We start from the raw sequence: 26,559 nt of genomic DNA, 5'->3' as shown, positions 1-26,559 counted from the left end.
AGGAATGCTTCCGGGAGAATGCCTCAGTCCTCCATGTGGGCTGTTTCGTGGGTGAATGTGTGCTACCTGTAAGCTTGGGAAGAGCACAGAGGATTCCTGAAGGTTTTGGGGGAAGCTTCACTGATCCTTGAGTGGGGCTCACCAGGGCACACTCTGCAGGAGGGTTGTGTGGTTGTGCAGTGCTTCAGACATGCTGGGTCTTGGCTAGGTTGGAGGTGCAGGGCCGGATCTTGCTATCCTGAGCTGTGGTTCTTTGAAGGGGGAGTTTGCACATTTGTAGGCAGCAGAAGGAAAATTTCTCAAGCAGATTGATATGAAACTTAAAAATAGTTGCTTGTGAGAAGCTGTTCACAGATTTGAATTGGATGCCAAGAGAGCTCTCACTTTCTACTCGTGCTTTCCCCCTTGTTACTCTGGAAGAACAGGGTTTTCTGAATTAATTTGTGTGAATGGAAGGGCAAGCTGCACTGCTTGATGCAAGGCAGTCCAGAGGCACAAGAGCCACTCGCTGCTGGGCCACCCCTGCTCCAGAAATGACCACCGGGCTGCTGGGCAGCGGCCAGTGCTCTGCGGGTACCTCGGCGGCGTTCTGAGTGAAGGGGCGAAGTGCGCTGTCATCGAAGTGTGCTGTCATCCCACGTGGCCTTTGGCTTCGTTCATCGGCTTCTCTCCCAGGCTTGGTGTGCGCTGTGCCGTGCAGAGCTGGGGCTCTTTGCAAGGGTCAGGACACGGTTTGCTGGCTCGTGGCGATTCGCACAAAGGCTCGTCGTGGCGCTGGGGTGGGCTGGCTGCAAGCGCTCATCAGATCATTAACCTTCCTATTCAGGCTGGATCAGGCGGGCATGGTATGAGCCTCTCCAATTCTTAATTCACTGGCCAGCACATCGTTAGTTGTGTTCTTCAGTTTCTGAAGATGTCAGGAAGGAAAAACGCATCTTTTTTGGTCACTAGAAACACAAATGGAGCAGCAAGCTGAGAGACGGAGCATTAGGAGATAGCACCGTATTACATAAAAATATGTGGGTGAGGCTCACGAAGTGTTCACAGGGACTTTGATTTATACAGTTCACAGTTTAAATATCTGTGCTGTGAACTCATGGTTTTAAAAAAAAAATTTACAAGCCCAGCTTTGTGAGATGTTGTTCGCTTTTTTACTTTTTTTTTCCAAATCAAAGACTGGAATAGTGTTTTGAGAGAAAATAGTGTGGTGAAAATTTCAGGGGTATGAATTTTGATTTTAGGAGATCTGATTCAGAAACATTCTTAAGCTATCGCGTGTTTCAAAGCAGTTCTATATAAAAAAAATTGCGAGTTGTCTGTGAACAGGCATAAAATTAGGAGTTGAATTTTTCTAAACTGTCTGTTTTCTAAAAGACATGTTATCGTGTGGTAATAATATTTAAAATTCCTCAGCAATCTAAAAAGTTCACTGTACTTGGGCAGTAAACGTACCATATGATCTTGAAACTGGTGAACCTGAGGCTCTTCCATATAGTTTTAATGCTAATATGTACCTGTGTTATGCTGACTTCACTAGAATTATTTGACTGTTACTAGTTTGCAATCAAATCTCTTTTTAAAAAAAATTTACATAAACTCCAAACTGGGAAACAACTAAAAACACCCACTAAACTTAGCATATGGTTGCACTTTTATGGAGGAGGAAGAAAGCAAACAAAGCAATAGAGATATTTTTGGAGAGACACTGACTGCGTGTCTGAGCTCAGTGTAATGGAGATGCAAATAAAGCAGATGAACAGTATTGAGCCAAGTCACCTTTGTGAGAAACTTTCACTTTTCCGTTGGCCATTAAGGCACTTAACTGGCTGGCGACAGCATTTGGTAATGAAAGGTAGATTTGCAGGAGCTTTTCTGTCTTGCCTGGATGCTCATGTGTCTTAAAGCACATCATAAGTGGGGGAAAAAAATCAATTTAGACTCAATTTTATCTGCAAGAACTGTTACTATTGTGTTTCTCTTAGAGTGGTACTTCAAGAAGAATGGAAGAGCTCATGGAGGAAAAAATATTTAGGCCTGATCCCTTCTTGTCTAAGGGTTACGACAAGCCCCGTGTTTTCACAGCTTAATTCAGTTGCCACACGTGCTGCGTGTACTCTCTGCGGTGTCTCCGGAAGGTTTTTGGCACTGCTGGGCACTGGAGCCTTCGGATGGAGAAGCTCACCTGGTGGAACCTGCAGCTGAGCATCTCCCAGGCCTGCCCCGCTGTCCGGGCTGCAGATGCTCCCCGTTGGGGTCACGCTGGTTACTTGGATGGTGTGTGACCTCCCTGGGCATGTTCAACTTCCCAGGGAAAGGCAGGCCTTGTTGCTTTAATCTGCTTAACTGCTCTTTCAGTAAGACAGAGGTCTGTACAGAGTGTGTTTGATTTATTTAGCGTTATCCATGGGTGTCTCTGATGTCCCAGCAGCCTCACTCCATTTATCTGTGACTTTTTGACAGCTGACCCATGACAGATGAGCACTGATGAATCTTGATATCGTGATTTAAGGGTTGCTGCCCTGAGCTGCCCCCTTGCTTCTCTGTTGCAGGTTACTGCCTCTGCAGCAGGGTTGGCAGGAGGACAGAGCACTGTAGGTGCCGAATACGAAGGCCAGCATCTGAGCTCAAGTTGCTTTGGTCCTGGCTCTGTGCAGAGGCGCTGGGTGGTGAACACATGTGACTAGAAACAGGGTGGTGTCACCTGGTGACTTTGCTGCAGGGACAGCAATAGGCAGCGAGGGGCAGGAAGGTCTTGTTTGTTGCCAGCCATTTGCAGACATGCAAGGCGGAGTCCTTGGCAGGGATTCCTTGTCTCTCTTTAGAGCAAGCAGGTGATTTTTGAGGTGTGCTATGGAGGGAGGTTGGCCCTGTCCTTACCTCTATTGTGTCCCGCAGCTGAGCAGCCTCAGCAGGGAGCAGTTTGTCTTGGCCTTACATTTCCAAGGATGTGTGTTGTCCAGGGGTAACGTGGCGAGAAAGGTGGGATGTCTCTAGGTTTCTTAGTGCATAGTCTGGTCCTGGTGCTACCTGGAGGGATGCTCCCTTCTGAACTCATTGCTGGAATCAGTGTCTATAAATATCTGCAGGGTGGATGCAGGGAGGGTGGAGCCAGACTCTTTTCAATAGTGCCCAATGACAGGACAAGGGGCAGTGGGCACAAGCTGAAACACAGGCAGTTTCACTTAAATATGAGGAAGACTTTCTTTACTGGGAGGGTGACAGAGCACTGGAACAGCTGCCCAGGGAGGTTGTGGAGTCTCTGTCTTTGGAGACTTTCAAAACCCGCCTGGATACAATCCTGTGTGATGTGCTCTGGGCAATCCTGCTTTAGCATGGGAATTGGACTAGATGATAGTGTAGGGTTAATGGTTGGACTCGATTATCCCAGGGGTCTTTTCCAACCTGAATTGTTCTATGATTCTATGATCTCTAGAGGTCCCTTCCAACTCCAAGAATTCTGTGATTCTGTGAAGAGCGGAGGAAGTTCTGGAAGTACTGTGTAGCTCTGATGGAAACTGAGAGAAATGAGACCCATCCCAGCACAAAATATTTCTTGGGGGCTCCTGGAAATATGAGCTGGAGGGGCCACACTGTTCACTGCCAGTCGGTCAGTACAGAGCTTGCTGCCGTGAGTACAGAGGTGGATGTGTAGAGTCTGTGAGGAAGCTTGCAGGCAATTGTCTTGGATGAAATACTTGCCAAAGCTGTCTGCACTACTGCTTGTAGTAATGGTTGAACACTTGGAGTTCATATTTTCTTTACTGATTAGACTTGGACAACTTCCTCCTGAGTGTGTCAGTCCCTCATACGCGAGATTGGCCCGTTTAACAGACCTCAGGCCCTCACTCCTGCGGGGGGTGGTTAGATGCTGTTGGGCAGTTGCTTTGCAGTGGGTACTCAGTAGATCTAAGTATCTGTGTCACTTTCCCCATCTAAAGCTCTACAGGATTGGTCGGTGTGAACACAGTCATCAGTTAATATTGATAAAAGTTAAAGTCACTTCTGAACACTTTTTCTCCCTGCCTGACATGTTTTCCTGTGGAGAGGAGTAGGTCTCTTCCCACCATCCTCTCCCACCTCTGGTGGATCTCTTGCACTGTCCCCATCTGAGTCCTTTGATGACACGAGGCAACGTGACTCTCGTGTGGCATTGCTGAAGCCAGGCCTGGACATGAGAGTCTCCAAGACAGTCTTCTTGCCCCTGGTGTGGCTTTGGCCTGAGGAGTATCAAAGCGTTGGTGGTGGGGAGGGACCCTGGTCGTCCTTGGCTCCTGTCCTGTGCTGCCGTGTGGAGTCACTGGGACTCTTCTTCCTTCCCACGGAGTGTCCTGGCAGCCCTCTCAGAGTGCCTGAGGGGTGGGCAGCCCGGGCTGGGGTGAGGCCGAACTTTGACTCCTCAGGGGAATGCTGAATGGATCTCCTCTCTGTGGTGGTCACAGGGTAACACCAACTCTGGCCTTGTGTTTGGAGAAATGTCTTCTAAAGGTCTTTTATTTCTGAACACGGAGTGTACCATCTGTGCGCTGGACCTCCTGACCCCACGTATCTGCATAGGAGCAGAAGCCCCAGTGCCTGGGGATGTCCATCCCGTGTGTGGTGTCCCTGGGTCGGGTTCAAGCGGCTGGCAGAGGTGCAGGCTGGTGCATTGGGAGGCCCTACTAGTGCAAGGGGCAAGCACAGAACCACTGTCCTTCTTTTCCTTCTTCCTGCAGTTAGTGAATTTATGACAGCTCTTTCTTAGGCCTCAGACTTGCATGCATTTTCCCTTGACCGTGTTGGGACCACAAATTTGTCCAGAGACCACACTTTGGAAGCCAGCCTCTTAAGGGAAACAGGCCAAGCAAATTCAGCAGTGGGGTTGTCCCGCCAGCCTTGCCTCTTTCCTCCTCGCCAGCCAGCCCTGGCAATGCAGGGCCTCCGCTCCTGTTTGCAACTCACACTGCCCTGGTCCTCTCTTTGTGGCATGAGCAAACCACCATCCCCAAAGAATAAAGCCAACAGCATTTACATTATTAATGTCGGCCAAGAGTAACCCGGGTTTTCTGGTTGGGAAGATGATGGTAAAGTGCTGACTGCTGCTCACACTTGCCTAAAAAAGCAGGAAAGAAATTCTTTTGGGATGTGACTCTAAACCCTTCTGAGCTGCTGTGTGCACTTAAGGTACAGTTTGAAACCTTTTATGGGCATATTGCGGTGTTGCACAGGCCGTGGCATGCCACCTCCTGCTCTTGAGGCTTACTTTCCTTTTTTAAGGCGAAAGCCCTCCAGACTGAGGTTCCAGTTCTGTGAAATACTTAAGCTGGATTTTAAGCACTGTAGGATGCCTGTGGGCAGCAAAAAGCTCCTTGTGCTGAAGTGAGCTGTTCCATTGGGTTCTGAGAGAGGGAAGTGGTCTTCTCGGCCATTCTTCAGAGGGCGAGAGCTGCCTGTGGTCGCTTCCTCTGCCACCCTTGGCTTTTGAGCTTGCGAGAGTTTCTTTGCACAGGCTCAGCACACACACTTGGAGCTTGCCATCCTGCCAAGTCTGCTTGGATCTGCAAGCACACGCTCGGTGCCCGTGACCCCGGATTTTTTTTCAAGGCTTTCCTCGGCACTGGGAAGAGGGAGATGGGTGCTAAAGCCCAGCTAGTGAGCTGTGGCAGCACTTGCATTTGCCCTTGCCTGGCTGGGGGTCAGAAGTTGACCAAGGCAGCACAGAGGGGTCTATTTTGTACAGTGAGCTCTGGCACCTCAGCAGATGCCGTATTGCAAGCTGTGGCACTGCAAGAGCCCACCTGGGGAAGGAGGTTCAAGCTTTACATCTTCAGCCCTGATCTCTAGCAGTAGCTAATGCTGGAATTTAAGTAGACGCCCCAAACCTACAAGTCCCTGTCGAGAGATCCTTGTAAACATTGAGCCTTGCTTGGCTATGGTGTCCTCTCCTGCTGCTGTGTCACTGAAGCTACCCAGCTACTTCTCTTGCTCGTGGTTGCATTAGCCCAGCCAAGCCAGGTGGGGGAAAGGCAGTGGAAGATGCCTTTGAGGAGAACGACTCTGAATGAGTCTGTGGAGTTGGTGGATTTCTTCTGCGCTATAGCATCAGTCTGATGTAATCCCTTTGCTGACAATAGTTTTCTGCCACTTGGTTCACCCCTCTGAAGGAGGGTGCAGTAACATGCGTTTATGTAATTGAGCTGTTAGGAAGCATTAAAACAAATACAAAAAAGATATACCAGGCTTTCTGGAGAGCCCATCATCTGACATCTCCCACAGAGCATTTAAGTAAGTGGTTAGATTTTTGAGTCAGGAACTGAGATCTTTGAAAATATTCCCTTATAGATGTTCTTATGCTGGTATTAAAATAAATACTTTGAGGCTCTTTGGCAAATATTGTCCCATACAGGCACAATTTTACTTATGGCTTATTAATGTTGTTTTATTGCTGTTCGTGAAACAGCAAAGGGACAGGCACTGACCCTCTCTTCCTTGCCCCATGTAGACTCTCATGCCATGTCTGATGATGGCCTTTTGATTAGAGGAAAGGCTAAGGATTTGGAAAACCAAAAGCCTTGTGATGGTGCAGGCTGCTTTAAAGTGCTTTAATGTCAGTCTCTGTGCCTAATTGCACTTTTTGACCTCACAGGAGCAGTACAAAGAAAATGTCTTTGAAGGCTGAGTGGAGCTGAGCTACTGTAGTAACAAGACTCTGTGTGTTTTAGACAGGTGTCCTAACTGAGTAAGCATTTCAAACCCTGCCTCCTTCTAAATGAATAGCTATCAAACACGCTTAGTTCTTCTGCAAGCTAGCCTATCTGTTACGAAAGTCCTTTCTCCTGTAATGGCAGTGAAAATGTTCAGCTAAAACACTAGGGTAGTAAAATCTCTCTGCTGTCCACACAGTAGAAAGTACAATGCTCAAATGTGATGCTCATCTCTGCTCCCAGGAGCCTTGGTGCTTTACTTCTGGCTCTCGGAACATCTGCCTTGGTTTTGGGCTTCAGTGACGTGGTTACTTGGTGTCCACACCATCAGAGGAGTTGGAGTTGGAGACTCCAGTTGATGCTGGAGTGATGGATTTTTAAACTCTAGCTCCTCATTTTTGCCTCCTCTGTGTGAAGCCAGCGCTTGGGCCTGGCTCTCTGCTCTTCTCCACCTGCTTGAACTCTGAGCTGGAAAGCTGAAAGCTTTCTGCAACATTTAGCTTAAAGCTGTGGGGAAGGTGCATATTCCTGAGAGGGGACAATTCGCTTTCTGGGACATGAGAGTACTCAAACCAAGCAAATTCCCTAAGTTTGCACTGAAATGTTATGGCAGATGGCCTGCTTACAGTGTGGGATATTATTAGAACCCTGATCAGTGCTAATAAGGTCATTGGCGGTGGGGGAGGAGGTGGGTGTCTGACCTTGTTTGAAAGGTGGCAGCCTGCGCTCTGGGGGAGTTTTCTCTTACACCAGCGGAATGTAGATGTTTAAAATGAGCTGTTTTGTGTGTTCATCTGGATGCGCAGTAGAAAGACCCACAGCCCAGCGCCCTGGCTGTACGGATGCTGGGAACGCTGCTCGCCCCTGCCCCTCACAGAGAGAGGTTCAGAGAGCACCATTAAAAAGTGGGAACAAATTCCGCTCTAATTAACAGTCCCAAGAATGGGAGCCAGCAGCAGTTTAGCTAGTCCTGCAGAATGAATATGGTTTCACAAGGCACTGCCCAGTCAGATGAGTGGTTAGTGGGGTGCATTGAGTTTTATTGTGCCTCTGAACATACTTACCTGAACATACTCTCCATTAACATAGCACGCACTTCTAGCTGGTCATCCCTGCAGAGGTATCTAAAGAAGCCCCCAACCAACCACTACAGACAGTGGTGCTGGGATCAGCTGAGTTGTATTAGTGATGCCCACATCTGTGCCCAGCTGTACCCCCACCAGATTCTGATGGGGATTTAAGCCGTTAACCCAAACCGTGCTGCTTTAACTCTGTCATCTCCTTCTGCTTTGAATGAACAACTCTGGGTTCTTACTGAGAAAAAACAGCTCTCAGACAGACGGGCAGCTGGGGAAGCATGGAGTATCTAGGGTGGAGGAGATGGCTGGGGGCAGAGGGGGCACAGCAGAGCTGCAGCCAGCCTGCCCAAGAGCGCAGCCGTCATTAGACAGTGCTTCCCTAAGTCCTTATTATCCGCAGGGGCACGGCTGGTGCTGGGAACAGTCACACGGAGATTAGGTCCCTAAAGAGCCCTGCCACAACCAAGCAAAGTTTGAAAACAAAACCTCAGCGTGTAATCCCAAGCGTGTTGGCTGATCCCGCTGACCAGTGTTTCTTCCACTTGCTGTCAGCTCCTGAAGGATCAGAGTGTAAGTAAAGCTTGCTTTGTTGCCATTAAGTGATGCTTGATCCTGCTTTGTCACTTTGCGCAGTGCTGTGCTGCGTGCAGTGCTTGGGCTCTGCTCCCGGGGTCCCTTTTGCTGCGGATACAAGTGCTGGATGAGTTTGGCAGGAGGAAGTGAGAGCCTTGCAGGGTTGGACGTTTCATCCCATGCAGTAGCACCTGAGTAGCCAGGGCAGCGAGGAGTTGAAAGCCAGACATGTAGATGCACCTTTAAGGAGGGCTTGGAAGGTTATCTAGATATGACAGAGGTGGGGATGTTCAAAGTCAGTGGTAGGAGGAAAAGCTCTTTCTTCTCTGTGAGGGAATCTTGTTTCATAAAACAGTGCATCTCCAAGCCAGAGAGTCTTTGGAGGGAGCGTCACTTCTCAAATGCAATAGAGGAAGGCATTAAAGATGCACCTGGTGCTTTCTACAGGAGCCCTCCCAAATCTTGCTCCTGTGGCGCAAGACTTGCAGCCTTATACCCTGTTTCTCCTTTCTGCTCTGTTTCCTCCTCCCCTCTGGGCTCATTTGTCCCCAAGCCCTCCTGCAGCGCCCTTGTCCTCTCAGTCCCTGTCGTTAGGTGTGGTGTCTGCAGGGACTGAACAAAGCAAGCCAGGAAGTCTCCTGCCCTCTGCCACTCCTGTTGCTTCAGCAGTTGTTTTTATTTCTTGTTGCATCTGATGCACTTGCACATGAAGAAGTAATCAGCATGGTTTCCTCCCCACAGACTTTGGTTCCCTGCTTGTGTCAATCATGTTGCCTGCAAAGCCTCCATGGTGTGCTCCAGGGTGGGAGCTGGAGCAGGGCAGGTGGGCTGAGGGATTCGGAGGTGCTCAGAGCAGGAGAGCAGTCAGGGTTGACAAAAGCAGAACAGGGATGTCTGAGGCCTTCACCAAACTTGAAGAGAGAGAGACCAGGAGGGAAGGAGGTGGGGGTGACTCCGGGGAGGAGCAGAACAGCTCCCCAAGGCACTCTCGTGCACGATGAGGGAGCTCAGGGATGCAGCAAGGACCCCACCACCCATCACTGTCGGCTCTATCGGCATCTGCTGCCCGGCACGGGTCACCCTGCAGCTCCAGCACAGCCTCCCTGCCAGCTCCGCATCATGCTTCTGTCACCAGAGCCCGCTCAAACTGCTCTTGCGCTTTGGTTGGGAGCGTTGAGGGAGCAAGAACATCCCTTGGGGCTGAGAAGCAAATGGGCAGGATTGCTTTTAGCTAGTGAGCAGAGATGGGAAGGATGGGCTGCTGGGACCTGCCGGGAGGCAGCAGCTTGGAAAGCACCAGGAACGTCACACCCACGGCTGCAGCAGCAGCAGTCCAGTGTGGATTGTCTGGCGAGTGGTCTAGGTGTTGCTGAGGCTTTCCCTAACCACCTGGGGTTTTGCCACCGAGTCTGGTGTATTTAGACTGAAAACTCTTCAGGCTGGGACCATCTCATTCTGTGTGTTTGGGTAGTAATTGGAGCTGTAGCATTGATGAGTATTTGTATTCCCACAGCCAAAAATCCCCTGCTGTGGCCTTGTGCGATAGAGCACAGATTGAATTAAGAGGATTTTCATTGTTGCTGTTTTGTATTTCTCTGCATGGGTTTTTTGAAGAGTCTACGGTAATGTAAAATCTTTAGAAGTCTTTACTCAGAATAGAGCTCACATTAGCTAGGACACAGCTGAAAATTTTTATTGTTGTAGTTTTGGTTCTGCTAATTCTCAGAGAATGATTTTAAACATCCATTCAGGGCTTAGCCCAGGCAAAGGAAAAGTCTTAGCACTTTCCTTAATATTCCTTCTTTCTTTTTATCAGAGGCACTTGCACGAGAGTTTGCACAGGGATTTCTGCTGGGGCCCTGTCAGAAGTCCGTCTGTGTCTGTTTAAGTGAGTGAGAGCATTTTTTCCAGCCAGGTGTTGGGGTGTTCACTGACGGGGTGTTCGCTCATGTTGCACCGGTTGTGCTTCATTCCAGACTTGCTAATGACACTGGAGCTTCTTTGCAGCTACTCCTCTCACGTGGCTGGAGAGGCTGCAGGCGTCCTCGGGAAAGGTCACTTTCTTGCAGAAAAACTCTCTCCTAGCCCGATGTGCTATGGGCCCCTCTCACCTAAAAGCAAAACAGATGTTTGGATTGCAGCTGGCTCATCCTGGCTGTACCTGATCAGGGTAGCAAAAGGTCTTTTTCTTGCTGCCCTTTTAAGAAGGGATTGTGCTGTGTCTGAAAGGTATCTCTTGTCAGTGGCAGAAGCAGAATACCTGAGGTCAGGTGTTTGCCTGCCTGCCTAAGGAAGTCGTGTTGTCGAGAATGCTTTCTAATGGAAAACAGCCTTTAAAAGCTAATCCTTGCATTCCTCCTTGTCTGCAGAAAGGTTGGGCATTGGGTGATCTGTACTGCTCTGGTGACCAGGACAAGGATAAGCAGCTCAGAATAGAAGTTGAGGACAGGAGTTTGGAAAACAGAGCAGTAATACGAAAAGGGCAGACAAAGCCCAGTGTAATTTGATCAGTTTTATTTTCGTGACTGAAGCACGTGTGTCCACATGGATATGCTTTAGTTGCTTCTGCCTCTGCCAGCTTTTCTCTTGTGCTCTGAAACTTAAATAAGTGAATCTGGCAGTTATTAAAAACACAAACTCCAAGAAGACCCCAAGCAAATAAAACAAAAGCTTTGATCAGTTCCATTCCTGTTGGTCTTCTGGGACAGATGGACAGAAGGACACACATGCATGCACTCACATGCACGCAGAGACACACACGACACGTTCCTTTTTTAGCTTCCTGGCACTTACACCAGTGCCACTCAGAGGAGAATTTAGGTCAGGATTTCTGGCAGGGCAAAAGTTGTATCCCACAGGAGAAAGCAGGTATATCCAGGCAATGCAATAAGGTCCTACAGCCTTTTCAGTGTCCTGTTCTACAGCTGTGGTTACAGGAGAGGGAATAGATCTAATCAGTGGCTACAAGGAATGAACCTTTCAACGTCTGCAATCATGGTTTCTACAACAGCCAGTCAGTTAATCCCTGTTCCTGGCATCGTGTGAAGAAAATGGACCGCTTGTACGAGGTTTGGGGTCTTTGAGCTTTACATGACTGGGGTGATTTTTAATTCTGGGTCTGTAGGTCAGCGTGGAGTACAGGGTGAGCAGAAAACCTCCTTGACCTGGCTGCCTTGCAGCCTCCATGTTGACTTATTGTGTTCTGGGAAGGGTTTATTAAGTGACTGTTCTCAGCTGGGGACAGGAACAGGGATCTGCTTCAGCTGAGCAAGGTAGGGAGTGTGAATCTGTACAGACCCTCACGAGACTGGATGACAGACTTGGGGGGCTTTGAAGAGTGTTTGAAGAGTGTTTGAGTGTTTGAAGAGGTCTTTGAAGAGTGTTATGATTAGGACGGAAGCTTTGCTCTGGCTGAGGCTCTTTCAATAAATCCATCATAAATTAAAAAGTTTACAGATATAGGCACAGAATTTGGCATCCCGTCTCTTAATGCTGGTGGCTTGCATGGTACTTGTGACTAGTGCATATGAACTGCTGCAGTTAAATAGGTCTCATTGTTTCAGCCCGGAACTGTTACTGCCAAATTCTGTTTTTGCTCGTGGAGATGGCAGGGCTTTATCTTCAGCGTTGCAAGCCCGTCGTGTTTACCTCCATGGAAAAAGGCCTGTCCTGTTGCTACTGCAGCTTTACTGCACTGCTCTGTGGACTCAAGTCCTCACAAACATTTACTCTGTCTTAACTTCCCTTTCACTTGAGATGGTAGCAAAGATCTGTCACGTATCTGCTTTCTAGCGGTAGGCACTTCTTAAAGAGCACTTTGGAAGGTGTTTTGTTAAGAGAAAAATCCCCTTTGCAACTTAAATGTGCATATGTTACTGACTGTAATAGACAACGTGATAAAATAGATCAATCCACGAAAGCTAACTGAGGTGGCATATTTGCCTAGGGGAAGGCAAGCTTTCTTTTTCTTTTTGTTTGTTTTTTTCTTTGCTTTTCTTCCTTCCTTTCTGTTCAAGCCTTGCTGCCTCCTAGATGAAGGAGTGCTGTGATTCAGTGTTGCTTGGCCTGGATGCCCTCTTTGGAAGCCAGCGCTCACGTGAGATGTGTGGTCTTGGCCTGCTGTGCTTAGCAGGCAGCAAGAAGGTGCTTTTTATATCTGCACCTTTAATCCTCTGACCAGCAGTAAGTTCATTATACCATGGACATGAAATCTGAGGACTGACGTGGACCAGAAAGACTTGGCGTCCTTGCTTGGAGCAAAGTTGAGAGCATGTGGCGTTGGTGACACTCGCTCAGCCCTTCTGGGAGTCTGGTAGCTTCTCCATTAAGCTGGAGCAGAGGGGACGTGGGGTGCTATATACTAATCTACCTGGCATGTCCAGCTAAAACAGGAGCATGAGCACAAAGCTTGGTTGTTGATGAACCTCACTGCAGCCACCTCTATGGCAGAAGGTGGCCGGAGAGGTGGTCTTCGATGTGCAGCAGGGAAGAGACGAATGGAGAGCGCTGAAGGGAGCCAGGCCATGGGACAGAGAGGAGCTGGGGACATCAGTGGTCAGGGTGAGGGGTGGGTGGGAGCTGGCTCTGCTCTCTGCCTCTCTCCTGTTGGGTGGATCAAGAGCAGAAAGGTGATCTCTGCCTTGGAGCCTCAGACCCCCGGGCTCTGACGGACGCCTGGGAGCAAATTTTGGCTTGCAGTGGCAACTGAGGGTGTCACCCTCTTGTACCTGCCCTCTCCCCTACAGTCACCTCCTTTGGTGGCTTAAGTTAATGCACAGAGGGGCTGTTGTGTCCTGTTGTGACATGTTGTGGTGTTTGCAGCCGCAGGGTGGGAAGCCAGGCTGGCAGTGCCATGGAGTGCCCCGGCAGGAGCAGTCGGCGTGCTCAGAGGAGTGTAGCCAGCATCCTTCCCTGCTCGGGCGCTGCTGCGTTACCCCCTGGCAGCCCCTCTGTAGCTGAGGCTGAAGCACATCCTGCAGAGTTATTTTTTCCAGACTGAAGAGTCTCCCTGGGAATTGTCAGCCCAGATGGAATTATTTAAAAAAAACCAAACTTTTTTTCATTATTTTTTGAAAACCAGGAATCTGTTTATGCCCATTAAGCTGTTGCTTTCTGAGCAAAGCAACAACACAAACAAAAATTGGGCTAATCCTCAGTTGGTAAATTGTTATATTCTGCCAAGTTCTGTAAAAAAAACAACCCAACACCAGCCACCCACAAATCTCTTTATTTGCAGTTTCATTTTGTTCTCTAAAACACAGCAAGAGTGAGGTTTTCTGAGCATGGCTTTGCCCTCCACAGGACAGGAGAGAGGGTTTGGGTCATGCACATAGTTATCAGTCTCTGCGCTTCCCTGTTTGCCTTCTCCCTTGTGTAAACTCAAGGAGCGAGGCTGCCAGAGGTGGTCACACGTCCGATATTTGTATTCATGAACACAGTGCTTTAACATTTGTTCTCTTGGGCTTTAATGTACTTTGCTTGGTTCTGTCTACGTGTGGTTTGCCTGCTGCAATTGTAATATTCAACAGACATTGTAGGTAGAGGAAGGTCAGAAGCATCAACTTTCCATATGACCTTGACAGATTCAATCAGCCGGTGAAAGTTGTAGAATTGGATTATGGGATTTGCAACGAAAACGTGGTTTAAGGGACAGGAGAAACTGCATTTGGTATTTTCAAAAGCTGGCCTGGTATAATAGCAATCAGGAGGGACAGAGCTGAGGGAGACAAAAGGTGGAAGGCATATTAGAAGTTTGGGGTTGTTTGTTTTTCCGTGGGGTTTTGTGGTGTGTTATTTGATTTTTTTTTTAATACAGTACTTGTGCAATATTGTTCCAGAGACTGAATTTATTACAGTAGAAAAATCAATGACATGCCAGTATTTCTATCTTCCAGGTAGAATTGATTTCTTTACTTACCAATAGTCCCACACTGAAACATTCACCCACAGGAATATTAACATTGCAGGATGTCACTTGCTTCTTGTCCTACTCTAAATACATGCAGTGATCCCAGGGCTAAACGTGCTCCTAAATGCGCTCTCTTTACAGGGTGCTAAATGCCTTCCTTCGTAATTGTTATCGATCAGTTGCTTGAGCAGGTCTGTGGCCAGGGAGGTCTGTAAAAGCTTATTTTGCTTGAAGAGAGCCTGTATTTAATAATGTATTAAAGAAACTTACTTTATTGTGCTTTTAAAATTCCTGAACCTGGGAGAGTAGTGGAAGAATACTTGGAACACATAAAAAATTAGCAGCTCAGAAACTCTAAATTGATGATAATCTGTTCTGGTTTAACCTCATTTCAAATGTGTGGTGGTAACAGACTGATACGGTTCACAAAACATAGCCTAATCAAAATGTTATCAGTGGATACAAAAGAAAAGAGCTCAGTGAAGTGTTTATTCCTCTCTTTTTGTGGAGTGAGATTACTGTTCACTGCAAATAGTAATCTCTCAGATAAACATGTTTTTCTGCTCTGTGGCTCTACAGCTCATGAAAAATATACTTTGACAGTGCTGTACTCTTTTAATATATGTTTCTTGGACTTGGTAAACACTGTCCATTGCTTGGAGCAAGCAAAAATGTTCTGCAAACCAAAAACATTAAAATCAATACACGTTTTTCATTGAGCATAACAGAGCATACCATTGGCCTGAATGAAGAGAGCTTGGCAGGAGAACAGAGCTGGAAAGAGTTGTCAAGATGTAAAAATATAATGAAGGAGCTACAGGGCTTTTCCTCAACAAAATAACTGCTCACAGTTTGTAAGAACCTTCAAGTATAACAAACAGCTTGGAATGAAAATCCTGCATGAAAGCAGGAGGACAGCCACGACCTCTTTGTGCTGTCCTGGGGAAATGCAGCAGAACATTGCTGTATTCAGCAATGTGCAAAAGTAAAACTTCACTCACAGCAGCTCTCGGCTTCCCTAATTGCCAGGTGAATGAGGATTTGGGAGTTCAGGCTGGGGCCCATGGCTGCTTAGAGTCTACTGGAATACAGTAGTTTCATGTCTCCCCCTGTTTCTAATTAAAATTTTGAAATGGTGGGGTGATAGTACTTGCTTAAATACTTGAGCTCCCTGCTAACGAGCCATCCTTTCTGTATGGAGCTGGATTTGCCTGCTGCAGTCAGTGGTTTGAAGTTCTTGGCAATAGCTGCGAGTAACTGTCACTGGTTAAGGTGACACCGAAAAGGGAGATGAGGATGTAGAAACGCTGCTGTCTCTGCTTTGTTTTTCTCTCCCGCTCTGGTTTGAGTCGTGTTACAAAACCGACTTTGACAAACGTTTTGAGGCTGCGGACTTTGTAAGCGAGTCCTAGATAAGCGTGTTTGAATCCCAGCAGAGTGCATCTGATCTTGGGACCCCCCCTGTCCAAGTGCTTTGCTGTTTCATACACGCTCTTTGAAAGGACTGGCACCTGCGGTAGGATTTGTCCGTGCTGTGCATCTGCTTGTTCCCAGCATTTTGCATCTGATGACTGTCTCTTACCCTGCTGTGAGTGAGGCAATGTTATGTGCTCAGTATAACTCAAGGTGTTTTTTTTAATATACTAGTGAAATTGTTTGCCTGCTAAATGGTGCCACACGATGGAAGGCATGTCCCCTGCTTGGGGAAAGTGCTGCTGTTCCTCCTGTAATGCCCGTTAATGGAGACCTGTCCAGTTGTACAGTAGGTGAGTAAAGCCCTGTGAACTTGGCCACGCGCCACAGCGGGTGTGTGTCTGGTGGCCAGGGCCAGCTGGATTTTCAGTCCTGTGGTGAAGAGGGCTTCAGCACAGCATATTCCCCTGAGCCAGTGGCACACAGCGGCACAGCCTCTTCAGCCCTGGTTTGTGTCTGTGACAGGGGTTGGCAAAGGCCAGAATGACAAAGAGATGGAGGTGTTACCATGTTTGTTCAGCAGTCCCCTCAGCTGGCTGTTGGCAGCTTTTGGCTGGACTTGAATACATTTGCAAAAATGATGCTGATGTTTTTCTTCCTCCTGTACTTCCTTCCATCTCCCTGCAAAGCAAAAATATCCGAGCAGAGCAGTCAGGATGAGAGCGAGAGGCTGAAGAGCAGCACCAGTGTCCTATAGCCGGGGGTTTTGGCTCTGTTTCTCATTCCTTCTGCATTTTTACAGCCCGCTGGACGTGAAGTGAGTTAGACCCTAACCTGAACTAAAGGGTCTGTGTTTGTCTGACCTGTTTTTTGAAGTTGCAGAGGAATACAGCTTTTTTAAGCCCCAATACCTACCAACTTGCTTACCTACTGGTTGGCCTCTCAGAGCACTGCCTGGCAGCTGCAGGGAGAGAACAACTGAGCAGACTGGGGCAGAGCAGGGCAAGCACAACACATCTGCTCCATTTGCTCTAAGGGTGTTCTAGCTGCCTTGCACACGCCACTCAGCTTTGCTTTCAGCTCTCAGTTCAAAAGGGCCCAAAACTCTTGTCATAGTTGCTGAATGTCACCTGCTTTCATTTGAAATCATGCAAAACATCAAGGTTCACTCATTTCAGTCAAAATCAAGTCTAAGCTTGCTCAGAAAGGGCTTGACCTGGTTCATTGAAGCCATGTTTCAGTGACAAGCTGGGGCTGCCTTGAGAGTGCTGGGAGCATCAATAACCCTGGGAACTTGCAATAGATATTCAGGTTTTTCTACTGAAGCTGTGTGGAAAAGCAGGTCTGACTCTTGTCCTCTGTACCCCAATAAAAGGCATGTCCCTGTTCACCTGAGCAGCCCCAGGTCAGAGCTGACATGCTGCCGTTGCAGCTCAGAGCATCAGAAGAGCGTAAAATCTGAAGAGATTTCTTGAGCAACTGCAAGGGAACTGAGTTGTGCCAAAATAACACCTGAGGTATTCTTAGCAATTTGCTTATTTGTCAGTGCAGGCTCAGGATGGTGGCTCTTTGGACCCAGAGGTGGGAAGTTCAAAGAAGTTAGGCAAAGCTTATCCTAGACACATGTAAAACTGTGGTTTGTGCTTTCTATGGGCTGTTTAAATCTCGTTTCCAGCAAATTTTATATTCATGGATTTTACTCATTCCTAGCTAGAGCATGAATTTCACAGGGTCTGTATCATCCGTACCAGGAAGGTACCAGGTTAACCTTAACTGTAGCGGTTTTGTCCCCGTACATTGAAATTGAAAATTCCGCGTGATCGGAAGTCTACATTGCTTCCCTTCCCTCCAGCGCTGATTTCCATCTGGTGATGCTAACTAGAAGATACATTTTGCTTTTTCTTTTCAGCTGTGATCCGTTCACAGCAGGATCCACACCATAGCAGCAGTCTTTGGGCTCTCTGTAAATGGGTGTTACACTTGCATTTGAAAAATGTCAGGAACTAGCTGTGCTGTATTTTTTTTTTATTGCTCTTACGAGTAACTTCAGGCCACCAGATTCCTTGTACTGGGCATTGTATACAAATGCGTGCTTGATGGCAGGTCGGAGTGCTGGCACAGGAAGGGCGCAGAGCACTAACTCTCCGGCATCCCTCCAGGTGTCCAGAGAGGAGCACAAAAAGCAGTAGAACTGGGAAACCTTCTAGATGAGTTGTTTCAGAGGGATAGGGAGGATGAAGTGCCAGCATTATGTTTGGGAGTCTTTGTGGCACAAACCAGTTTCCAAACAAGACAAAGAACAAAGCACAGGAGAAACTTTTATGTGACTTACCCACAACAGCCTGGAAAACTTGAGTTCAGTGGCAGCCTGGAAGGAAGTGCTGCACAAGACTGTTTGGTTTGGTTTAGTTCTGATGACTTGAGTGATGGAATAGAGAGAATATGCTTGTTAAATTGGTAGAGTTCTCTGAGCTGGGAGGAACTACAGATGCCAGGTATGGAGTTGCAGATAATCTTGACAGGTTTGAAAAATGGCCGTAAAAATGGTCAATAAAAGCAGTACAAAATACTGGATTTCAGTGAAACAGCTGCATGATACAGGGTACAGCATAGCTAGGTAGGCAGCAGTACTGGAAGAGGCTTGTTGAGAGCGAATGAAAAATGTTAACACTCTTATAAGGAAAGAAAATGTTGTGCGGGAACGCGTACGCAGCAGTGTCACCGGCAGAGCTCTGGTGAGGGGATAGCTGGAACGCGGTGCCCTGTGCCAGCACACACGGCGCCAGGGGTGCAGGCTCACTGGCTCCTGAAGCTGAAAGACCATGGTTTGCATAGTCCAGAGCAGAGTGGTTTGAGCAAGGGGAATAAGTGTGACTGCAGCCTTTAAGTATGGGCCCTTTCTCAAAGAGGAAGGGAATAATTCTTGTTCTGGCCCTCCGGGGTAAGAGAAGTTTTAGGCTTCGGTTGCAGGAGAAACAAAACTGCAGTTGAGGATCAAGAAGAGCTTTAAAGCTGTGGCGAGAATGTGTTGGAGTCCCTTGTCTTGGAAATGCACAAGTAGTAGTACAAAGAAAATAGGTGAAGTTGATCTGTGTAGGCCTAGGGGTGACGTGTCACTTCTCTAAATCCTTCCAGACCTGCTTTTTAGACTCCTTGTAGATGGGCTAACAGGCTTCCAGGAGAGCACATTTGAGGAGTGCTTTGTACATAACTGCACTTAAGAACCTCTCTGTAAAAGTGAGCTGCTCCAGCACTGCGAGGAGAAGAGCGTTGCTCTTAAGGAGGAGTTATCTGATGTTCTGTGCCAGGGTCGGTGTTCGGGGGAGCTTGCAAGGTTGTACTTTCAACTCAGTTGTTTCTGAGCCGATGTTAAGTCCAGCAGTGAGATGGACGGTCACCTCGCCCCAGCACAGCTCTCTACCTGTGTGCAAAGAGGGGCGTGATGCAGGATTAGAGGTGGCAGGATGAGCCATGCGACCCTGCCAGTGTGCCGGTTGCTCAGCCCTGGAGCAAATTGCTTAGAGACAAACTGTGGAAGGCAGGAACCACTTGAGTTGGGGCGGTGCATAGCCAGTGCTCCCAACATGCGGGAGGTTTCCTTTCCTGGAAGGATCCCTCTGAAGCTGCAGGTCCCTGTAGAATGGGCAGAGGACTTGGAGCTTGGGCATTATGAGATCTAACTCTCTTCTTAGCAGATGGCAGTAGGGGTAGATACGGAGCAGCACGTGTTCTCAGCTGTGCCACATGGGCACAGGGACGAACCCTTTCTGCCTCCCGGTGCTGCGTGACAGTTCAGGCTTTGTGGGCAGTTCTGCAGCCTGGTCTCTGCCTGCCCTCCGGATGCTGGGGTGCAGGCACCGTGGTGGCCGAGGGTGAGTTACACGTGTGGGAGCCGTGCAGAGCTCTGGCAGGAGGGAGGATCCCCAGCCTGTGTGTGCGGGTGCTGAGTGGGTTGGAAGGCAGCGAGCGTTTCGTGCCTGAGCGCTCCAGCAGCAGGCACTGAGTAAGCAGGGCCAGCCCATCTCGGAGTGTGCCTCCCCACTGAGTTCCTCTTGGGGGGAGTGCTGGAAATGTGCTGCTTCATGCAGGGAAAAGTTATGTAGACAAGCTGTGTTTTGGTGCCTGGGTTTGTGCAAAACATGGAAATCCTTTCCTGCCTGGTCTCTTTTCATTCTTTTTGCTGTCAGTCATTGTGCATGTCATCAGTGTCTGCGGATAACACAGCACAGTCAGGACACAAGCCTGCTGCAGCCTCCAGTGTGTGAAAAGCTTAAAGATTTTCTCATGAGAACCGCTGGCGATTGACGGGACGTACAGTGCAGTTGTTAAAATCAGAAACATGTCTGCTCCGGAACCCCTTGCTGGCGGTCAGGATTAAAGAAACTGTAGCGAACTGCATTACTGGTGCAAACCGGAGCAAGCCTTGGGCTTGTGCTGGAAGCCTTGCTTCAGCAGCAGGGTTCAGCTCTGTGCAGCAGGCTTCCAGGTAGTTCATGCAGCCTCGTGCAGTACCCAACGTGTTCTTATTTGCATCCCTCTGAGCTGGGATGCAGATGACGAGGTGCAGCCCAGCAGACCCCAAGCAGCCAGGTGTAATCCAGGTTTTTCTGCTGGATTTGAGTGTGTTGCCCTCAGTGCTGCACTCAGAACAGCTGGCTTTGTTGCACTGCGAGCTGCTGTCATGTTAGCTAGTGTCAGATGCCAGCCATTTACAGTATGCACCATCACTTCATGACTTCAGTTGGCAACAGTCAGTCACATGCCAGCAGCCTACTGTAAGGGTGGGGGATTGTGTGGGAAGAAAGGGGGAGAAGATACTCTCACAAAGTCTTTTAATGATTTATTTTTAATACCCATTTTTCAAGCCTTGGGAAGTGCAGTCCATATGCTTTTCCCTCCTGGCTGTAGTTGGCAAAGAAGCTGACGAATGTGGTCCTTCAGACTCCTTCTATTTTACGAGGAGCCAGAAAATGCAGCTATATTTAGCGCGTTACCAAGGCCAGCAGCAGAGTCTGTTGCTGGGTGGTGATTCCCTGGCTGCAGGCTCACGTGCCGCCCGGGAAAGGGTGGAAATGTGCCTTCCCTGGAGTCAGCCCTCATGCTGGATCAGCAGCAACAGACTCTTCCACTTCGAACAGGATGGCTGTGCTGGTCCTGGCAGGCTCACAGCATGACACGCTGACACGGGTCAGTCTCTGAGCACCGGGCCCCTTCCCGACTCGTGCCACGACCCACTGCGGGTGCCGGGATGGTGCTTTTTGGTGCAGCGCTCAGCTTGGAGAGTGCCTCAGCAGGTCTCTGTGCAGTGCGCTGGGACTGTCCTGTGTTTAAGCTGAGTTCGATGTGCAGGAGCCGCAGTTAATCGCTGCAGCAAAACTGTGCCTTTCTAGCAAAAAGATGCTCACCTGAAATGTAGAAGCCTGACTCCTGTTGTATTTTCTCCTGTGGTATTCCTAGGCCGCCTGCGTATAAAATGGAGTTGTCCTTATTTGTCCCCAGCCCAGTATCCACACAGCAGATTTGCTGCCAGTTCCCTGTTGTTTTCCCTGCTGTGTTTCAACTGGTACCAAGAAGTGAATAACGTCCTTCTGGTGGCTCTTGTGGAGCTGAAATTGGTTTTTGAAGAGTGTGTGTGTTGCTGAGAACTGTGGGTGTTGTGTTGGAGGTGTAGCAGGGATCACCCTTCGTGCTGTAGTTCAGAGGATACTCCGGAGGTGCCCAACACTTGAGAACAAGATATCTTGAAAGTTGTTTTTGTAGCTGGATATCTAAAGCTGGAACATTTTGTGTCGCTCAGTTGTATCATCGCTTCCTAAAATTCATTGTCTGAGGATGGAGAACTACTGTAGTGTTGGAGAGGGCAGCCGGTCTCAGCTCTGGTTTCTAATCTGTCCTGGTGAAGTGCAGTGGCTGATGATGCTCAGGATCAAAGTGATGGTGAGGAGGAGCGAGACCGAAGGTGTGGTTTTGAATCCGAGTGCAGCAGTGATTCATTCAGTCTTCCTGGAGCTGTAGAAGGGCTGCCTGACGTCCCTGCTGCGCTTCACAGCCTTTGCTCTGCAGCAGCACCTGCACAGAGCTCAGGTCTTTGCAAATACGTGTCCTTCTTGGAACCAGTAGCACTCGGTGTGGGCACTGGTTTCTGCTCACAGCTCTGTCTGCAGGATCAAGGCCTTGTGCTGTATGAGTGGGGTTTTTTGTTGGTAATAAAAGCATTCTGTTTTTAGAACCCCCTGTTGGAATTAAACAAAGTCAGTTTTGAAGAAAAAGTACAGCAAAGCTCCACACCAAGCTGGGGTGGCTGGTATCAGTGACATGTAAAATTTCAGTTGGAGTAGCAAAGTCCTTTCCAAGTCGAAGAAGCCCTGTAAGTATTGTTTACAAAAACTAGTAGCTGTTTTTCATCTTCTCCATTCCTGCAGTGTAGAAACATCTACACAGATTTATTCCAAATTTGGTAGAAATTACTGTTTTTCCAACCCAAAGCACTTGTGCCAAGTTTCGACCAGGAGGAATTTCTGAAGGTTTAAAGAAGAGCAGCTGCCTGGCCGCTGACAGCTCGTGGCTCTGCAGGGTCTGTCCTGGTCTGCAGCAACCTCAGCAGCGCCGCCGGACCTGGGGAGGTGGGACACTGCAGATACGCTCTGAGCCCCAGTGCTGGACTCTTGGTGGGTCCCAGCTGACAGCAAGGGCTGTGGGGGGACCTGGACCTGGTCCCATGCAGCTGGAAAGATGCTGTAAGAGAAGGATGACCCAGACCTACCTGGAGCTGCTTCTTCCAGATTAATGTCATTATTTACCTTGTAGTAGGGCCCAGCCAGCTGCGTGGTGCTGTTTTGCCCTCACTCTGCACAGAAGTAAGAAAGTAGTCTGGTGATGAAGCTTCACGTCCTTGGGGCCTGTGAGCAATTAATTTGCTTGCTGGGGATCTGGGGCTGTTGGATTGCTGAGAAGCCAAAACAATAGCCTTAAAAAGCCTTTTTTTACTATTTTTTTTTTAATTTTTTGAGATGCTGTTGTCAGGAGCTACTGGCGTCTTCTAGGAATAGGGCAGAGAATTTCATTCCACAAAGGCAGGCTGCTGAAGTCTACGAGTGGGTGGTTTTTTTTCCTGTCCCAGCAGGTTTAGCCCATCACTTCTTGGATTTAATTATTTGCCTCTAAATAACAATGGGGAGCCAGGAGTTGTGTTTAACTCTGATCTCCTTGGACCATATAAGAGAGGAGTCCATTCCCTGATGGGAATGGGTACCTAGGGTCACCCAATGTGCATTTTTTGAAAGCAAACTTAATTGTATTGAGGCTGAGAACTCAATGTCCAGCCCTTGACAGGAGTGCCTGGGACAAGCTGGGAAATGGATGGTCCTGCTCCTTTGCTGGCTGCGAGAATGATTATTAATCTGCCATGTAACAGCTCTGTGGCCCCCGGGTCTCGCCTTATTTTAATAGACTCTGAATGGCTCCAAAGAATTATTTCTTTAAAAAAGTTCACCGTTTTTGCATAAAAGTCATTTATAAAACTTAAACATTTTATGTAACTTTATGCTTATTGTATTCTAGATGTCTCTGTTCTTTAAGGAGAGAGTACACAAAGGGGGAGAAAGCCTCTTATTTTTAAGAATTATTTCATCTTAATGACAAAGTTTGTTACTAGTTTTCTGTGTTCAGTAGACTATTAGTATTTATCTTCCTGTGTCTAGTTGCAAACGCTATTAATGCAAGGCACAGTTTGTAGCTGTTTTTTAGAAACGATGGTCTCCTCTCTTTAGAAGTGATCTGCAGCAGTAATGATCCTTTGCTCTTTAGGAGCCGCTGCCTTCCCCAGGGCTTGTGTTTAGGGGCGGGGGGGGTGTGGGGAGAAGTAGTCAGTGATGCCACATACGGTGTCTTTTGATGAACGAAGGGGGAAATTGTTTCAGTTTTTCTTCCTGTTTCTACTAGTTCTCAGCATCTCAGGGTAGATGCATGTTGAAGATCAGAAGTGCTGCTTTATAGAGCTGTCATCTTCAGGTTTTAGCTGGCGCAACTGGGGAAGTGGTGTAGACAATTTTCTTTCTTGCTGTCTGGTTGTCAGGGCCAGTTAAGTGGTCTGGAAGGGAGGGGAAAAACATCCTACATAAGAAAACAGGGAATTTTTATTGTTGTTTCTGAAACTGTTGCCACTAGCTTCTCAAAATATTGGCATTTGTGTTAGATTATTCTAGTTTCTTTACAGCAATGATTTTAACATCAGGAAGCCTAACATTCTGGAGTTAGCTTGATAGTATTTAGTTAGTGTTATGGCAAGAGAAGTCATGTTGCTCTTCTCTTCACCTAAGTATTGCACTGCTGCAGAGAAGTCACAAAAGAACAGTAGCTACCAAACTGCCTCCGCCTAGATGATGGTGCTGTCACAGTTACCCAAACAATCCTTAATTAAACTTTTCTGGCTGCCCTGAGTGCTACATTCACTGAAATGCTGTTTCATTATGTTTTTTAGGGCCGATGTACCCGAGAGAACTGCAAATATCTCCACCCTCCCCCGCACTTAAAAACACAGCTTGAAATAAATGGACGCAACAACCTGATCCAGCAGAAGACAGCCGCAGCCATGTTTGCTCAGCAGATGCAGTTCATGCTACCAGGCGCGCAGCTACAGCCCATAGTAAGTTACAGCGGTGAACCAGGGTGACGCTGCTCCACTTTTCTTCTCTGTTTGCTTGGGCTTGGCCTCGGGCGGTTGTGTGTGCTGCACAGAGCTGGGCAGCATCTTCCAGAGGGATGTCTGGTGCTACCTCTGCATCTTCTTGCAAGCTGTGACTCTCCCTTGGTAACTAAGGAGATGTGAGAGTCAGGGCATCAAGTGGTGGAAGGGCTTTAACCACCAGGTGTATATTCGACCAGTTAATTTACATACAGTCCCAAAGTCCTGAGAGGCTCAGTTCCAGTGGATCCTGTTTTGGATCGCTGTTTTACACGGGGGTGAGGATGCTGGAGTTCTTCCATGTTGTGGCAAGAGGCCAACTGACTCCTTGGACTAGATGCATTGTACTCGGGAGGTAAAACTGGGGAAGGTGAATCCTACACAGACCTTAATACTGTATCTCTGAGAGGGAGACCTGTTTCACTGCAATTGTCCCATCAGAGAGTTGTACTAATGTCATGGCCCTGTTACTTGTTTTTCACAGTACTGCTGTTGTATACTAAGAGCAGGAACAATCTGCTTCTCTTCAGGTAGGGAGGGGGAAGCCTGTGGCAGAGAGGCATTTAGAGAGCAGTTAGTTCAGGGAAGCCTTCACCCCCCCGTCCTTGCTTTTGCCTGTTGATTAAAACAGGGTTTTAGGCTGGAGAACCCTGTTATGCTAGGGAGAGGATAGGTTGTGTCTGCTGATTGGTATATCTGGGAGGAAGTGGCATTTCCGAACTGAATTTGAGTCTGTCACTATGTATATTTTAAGAAATGTCAGAGGTCTTGAAGCAGCTCCTCGGTGCTGCCATAAGTAAGCTGCATATTTTTAACTAAGAGCTTAATTAGGAGTTCTCAATTTAAAGTTGGGGCTGAATAGCTTTCCTGAGGCAATGTGTACCTGATGTGCAATTGTTGAGTGAGGTTTCTTGTGCTGTGCCACACAGGAGGTCTCACAGGGTCCTTGGGACAAAAAGGTGTACAAATTTGTGAACCAGCCTGCACTTGACCTGCTGGGGTCCCACCTACAGCGTCTGGCTTCTCTGCCCACATGATGCTTCAGACACAGTATCTGTTACTCTGGCTTTGAAAAGCTCACGTGTCTCTGGTTTATTCTCACAGGTGAAGGGTTCTTCCTTGTTGGAGGCTATTGTGCTGTTGACTATAAGAGCTTGTGATGAAGCTGTGTTTCATCGGGGAAAGCTTGCCAGTGTCTTTTTGTGATAGTGCTCTACCACTACACTGTGGCATTTCCCTGCTCTGGTGTGTTCCTCCTGTCTTGTGAAGGCTATTCCACCTTTGCCCTCACTCTCATCATCCTGTGTGTGTTAGCAGCTTTACCTTCACCCTGCCGTATAAGCTTGGAAAATGTTGTTTATTCTTCCAATTTAGAAAATGGAAAAGTAAAGCAGAAGAGAAAATGGGCAACGTAAAAAGTCTTTAGCTGCTCTGCCCCTTAAGGTCTAATCTGCTGTAATCTTTGCACCTCTTTTTGTGGAGTTTGAAAGTATGTGCACATCAGAAGGAAATCCTGAATTCCCACAGAATGGTAGCACTGATTTCCTAGTCCTGTACCGAAAGCAAACCTTTCCTGTTTGGGGTTTTCCTCTGTGGGGAATTCACAGTGGACACTCTTTGGCTGGCTATTCAAAACATCTTTGGGATTTCCTCTTAGGAAAGTTCCCATCTTGCTGTTTTGCAGTCTTGCAGGTCCAGTTCATTCCTGCAATTTCATTCCTACCTTTTAAAGTGGCCCCGAGATGGAATCTGTCAGTCTGTCTGCTTAGTGCTCTCATTTCAGAGGTAACCTTATCTGATAAGAATGGTCCCTGGCTTCTAAATTATGCCATGAGGGAGACGTGGACAAAGAAGAAAAATAAAAGTTTGCTCTGCAATGACTGCTCCCTTCCTGCTTTCCCACACTTTGCTCAGAGTAAAAGAGCTCTTGGTCTAATTTCTGCTGCCCGACTTGCTCCACACCAATTTCAGGACAAACAAGAGATTGCTCTTTCAACTGCCTTTGATTTACCTAAGATGCTGCCAGTGGAAGCAGGCTTTGAGATATTTTTTTTTCTTCTCTGTAAATGAGAAGGGTGGGGCCTCCATCTGGCTACACATGAAATTCTTCAAAGCAGAAAGTATTATATCAGATGCAGCAGCAGAACAAATCTCATGTGATCAGAAAGCTGATCAACGGGATGCCTGCTTAATTGGGATACTTGCCAGAGATGAGATTTGGAA

At 47.8% G+C, this 26,559-nt stretch overlaps 1 protein-coding gene across 1 annotated transcript in view; it reads left to right on the top strand.

The window, feature by feature from the left end:
- Window positions 1-26,559, top strand: part of LOC104273415 (muscleblind-like protein 3) — a gene marked incomplete at its 3' end in the record, with an annotated part of 47,646 nt that overhangs the window by 3,143 nt on the left and 17,944 nt on the right. Inside the window, exon 2 of the mRNA XM_009868752.1 lies at window positions 24,133-24,297. Within this exon, the coding sequence (XP_009867054.1) occupies window positions 24,133-24,297 (165 nt within the window). The remainder of the gene's footprint in view (window positions 1-24,132; window positions 24,298-26,559) is intronic.

This window comes from Apaloderma vittatum, unplaced genomic scaffold (genome assembly GCF_000703405.1).
Source record: "Apaloderma vittatum isolate BGI_N311 unplaced genomic scaffold, ASM70340v1 scaffold12594, whole genome shotgun sequence".
NCBI lineage: Eukaryota > Metazoa > Chordata > Aves > Trogoniformes > Trogonidae > Apaloderma > Apaloderma vittatum.
This window is presented reverse-complemented; position numbering and strand designations above follow the sequence as displayed.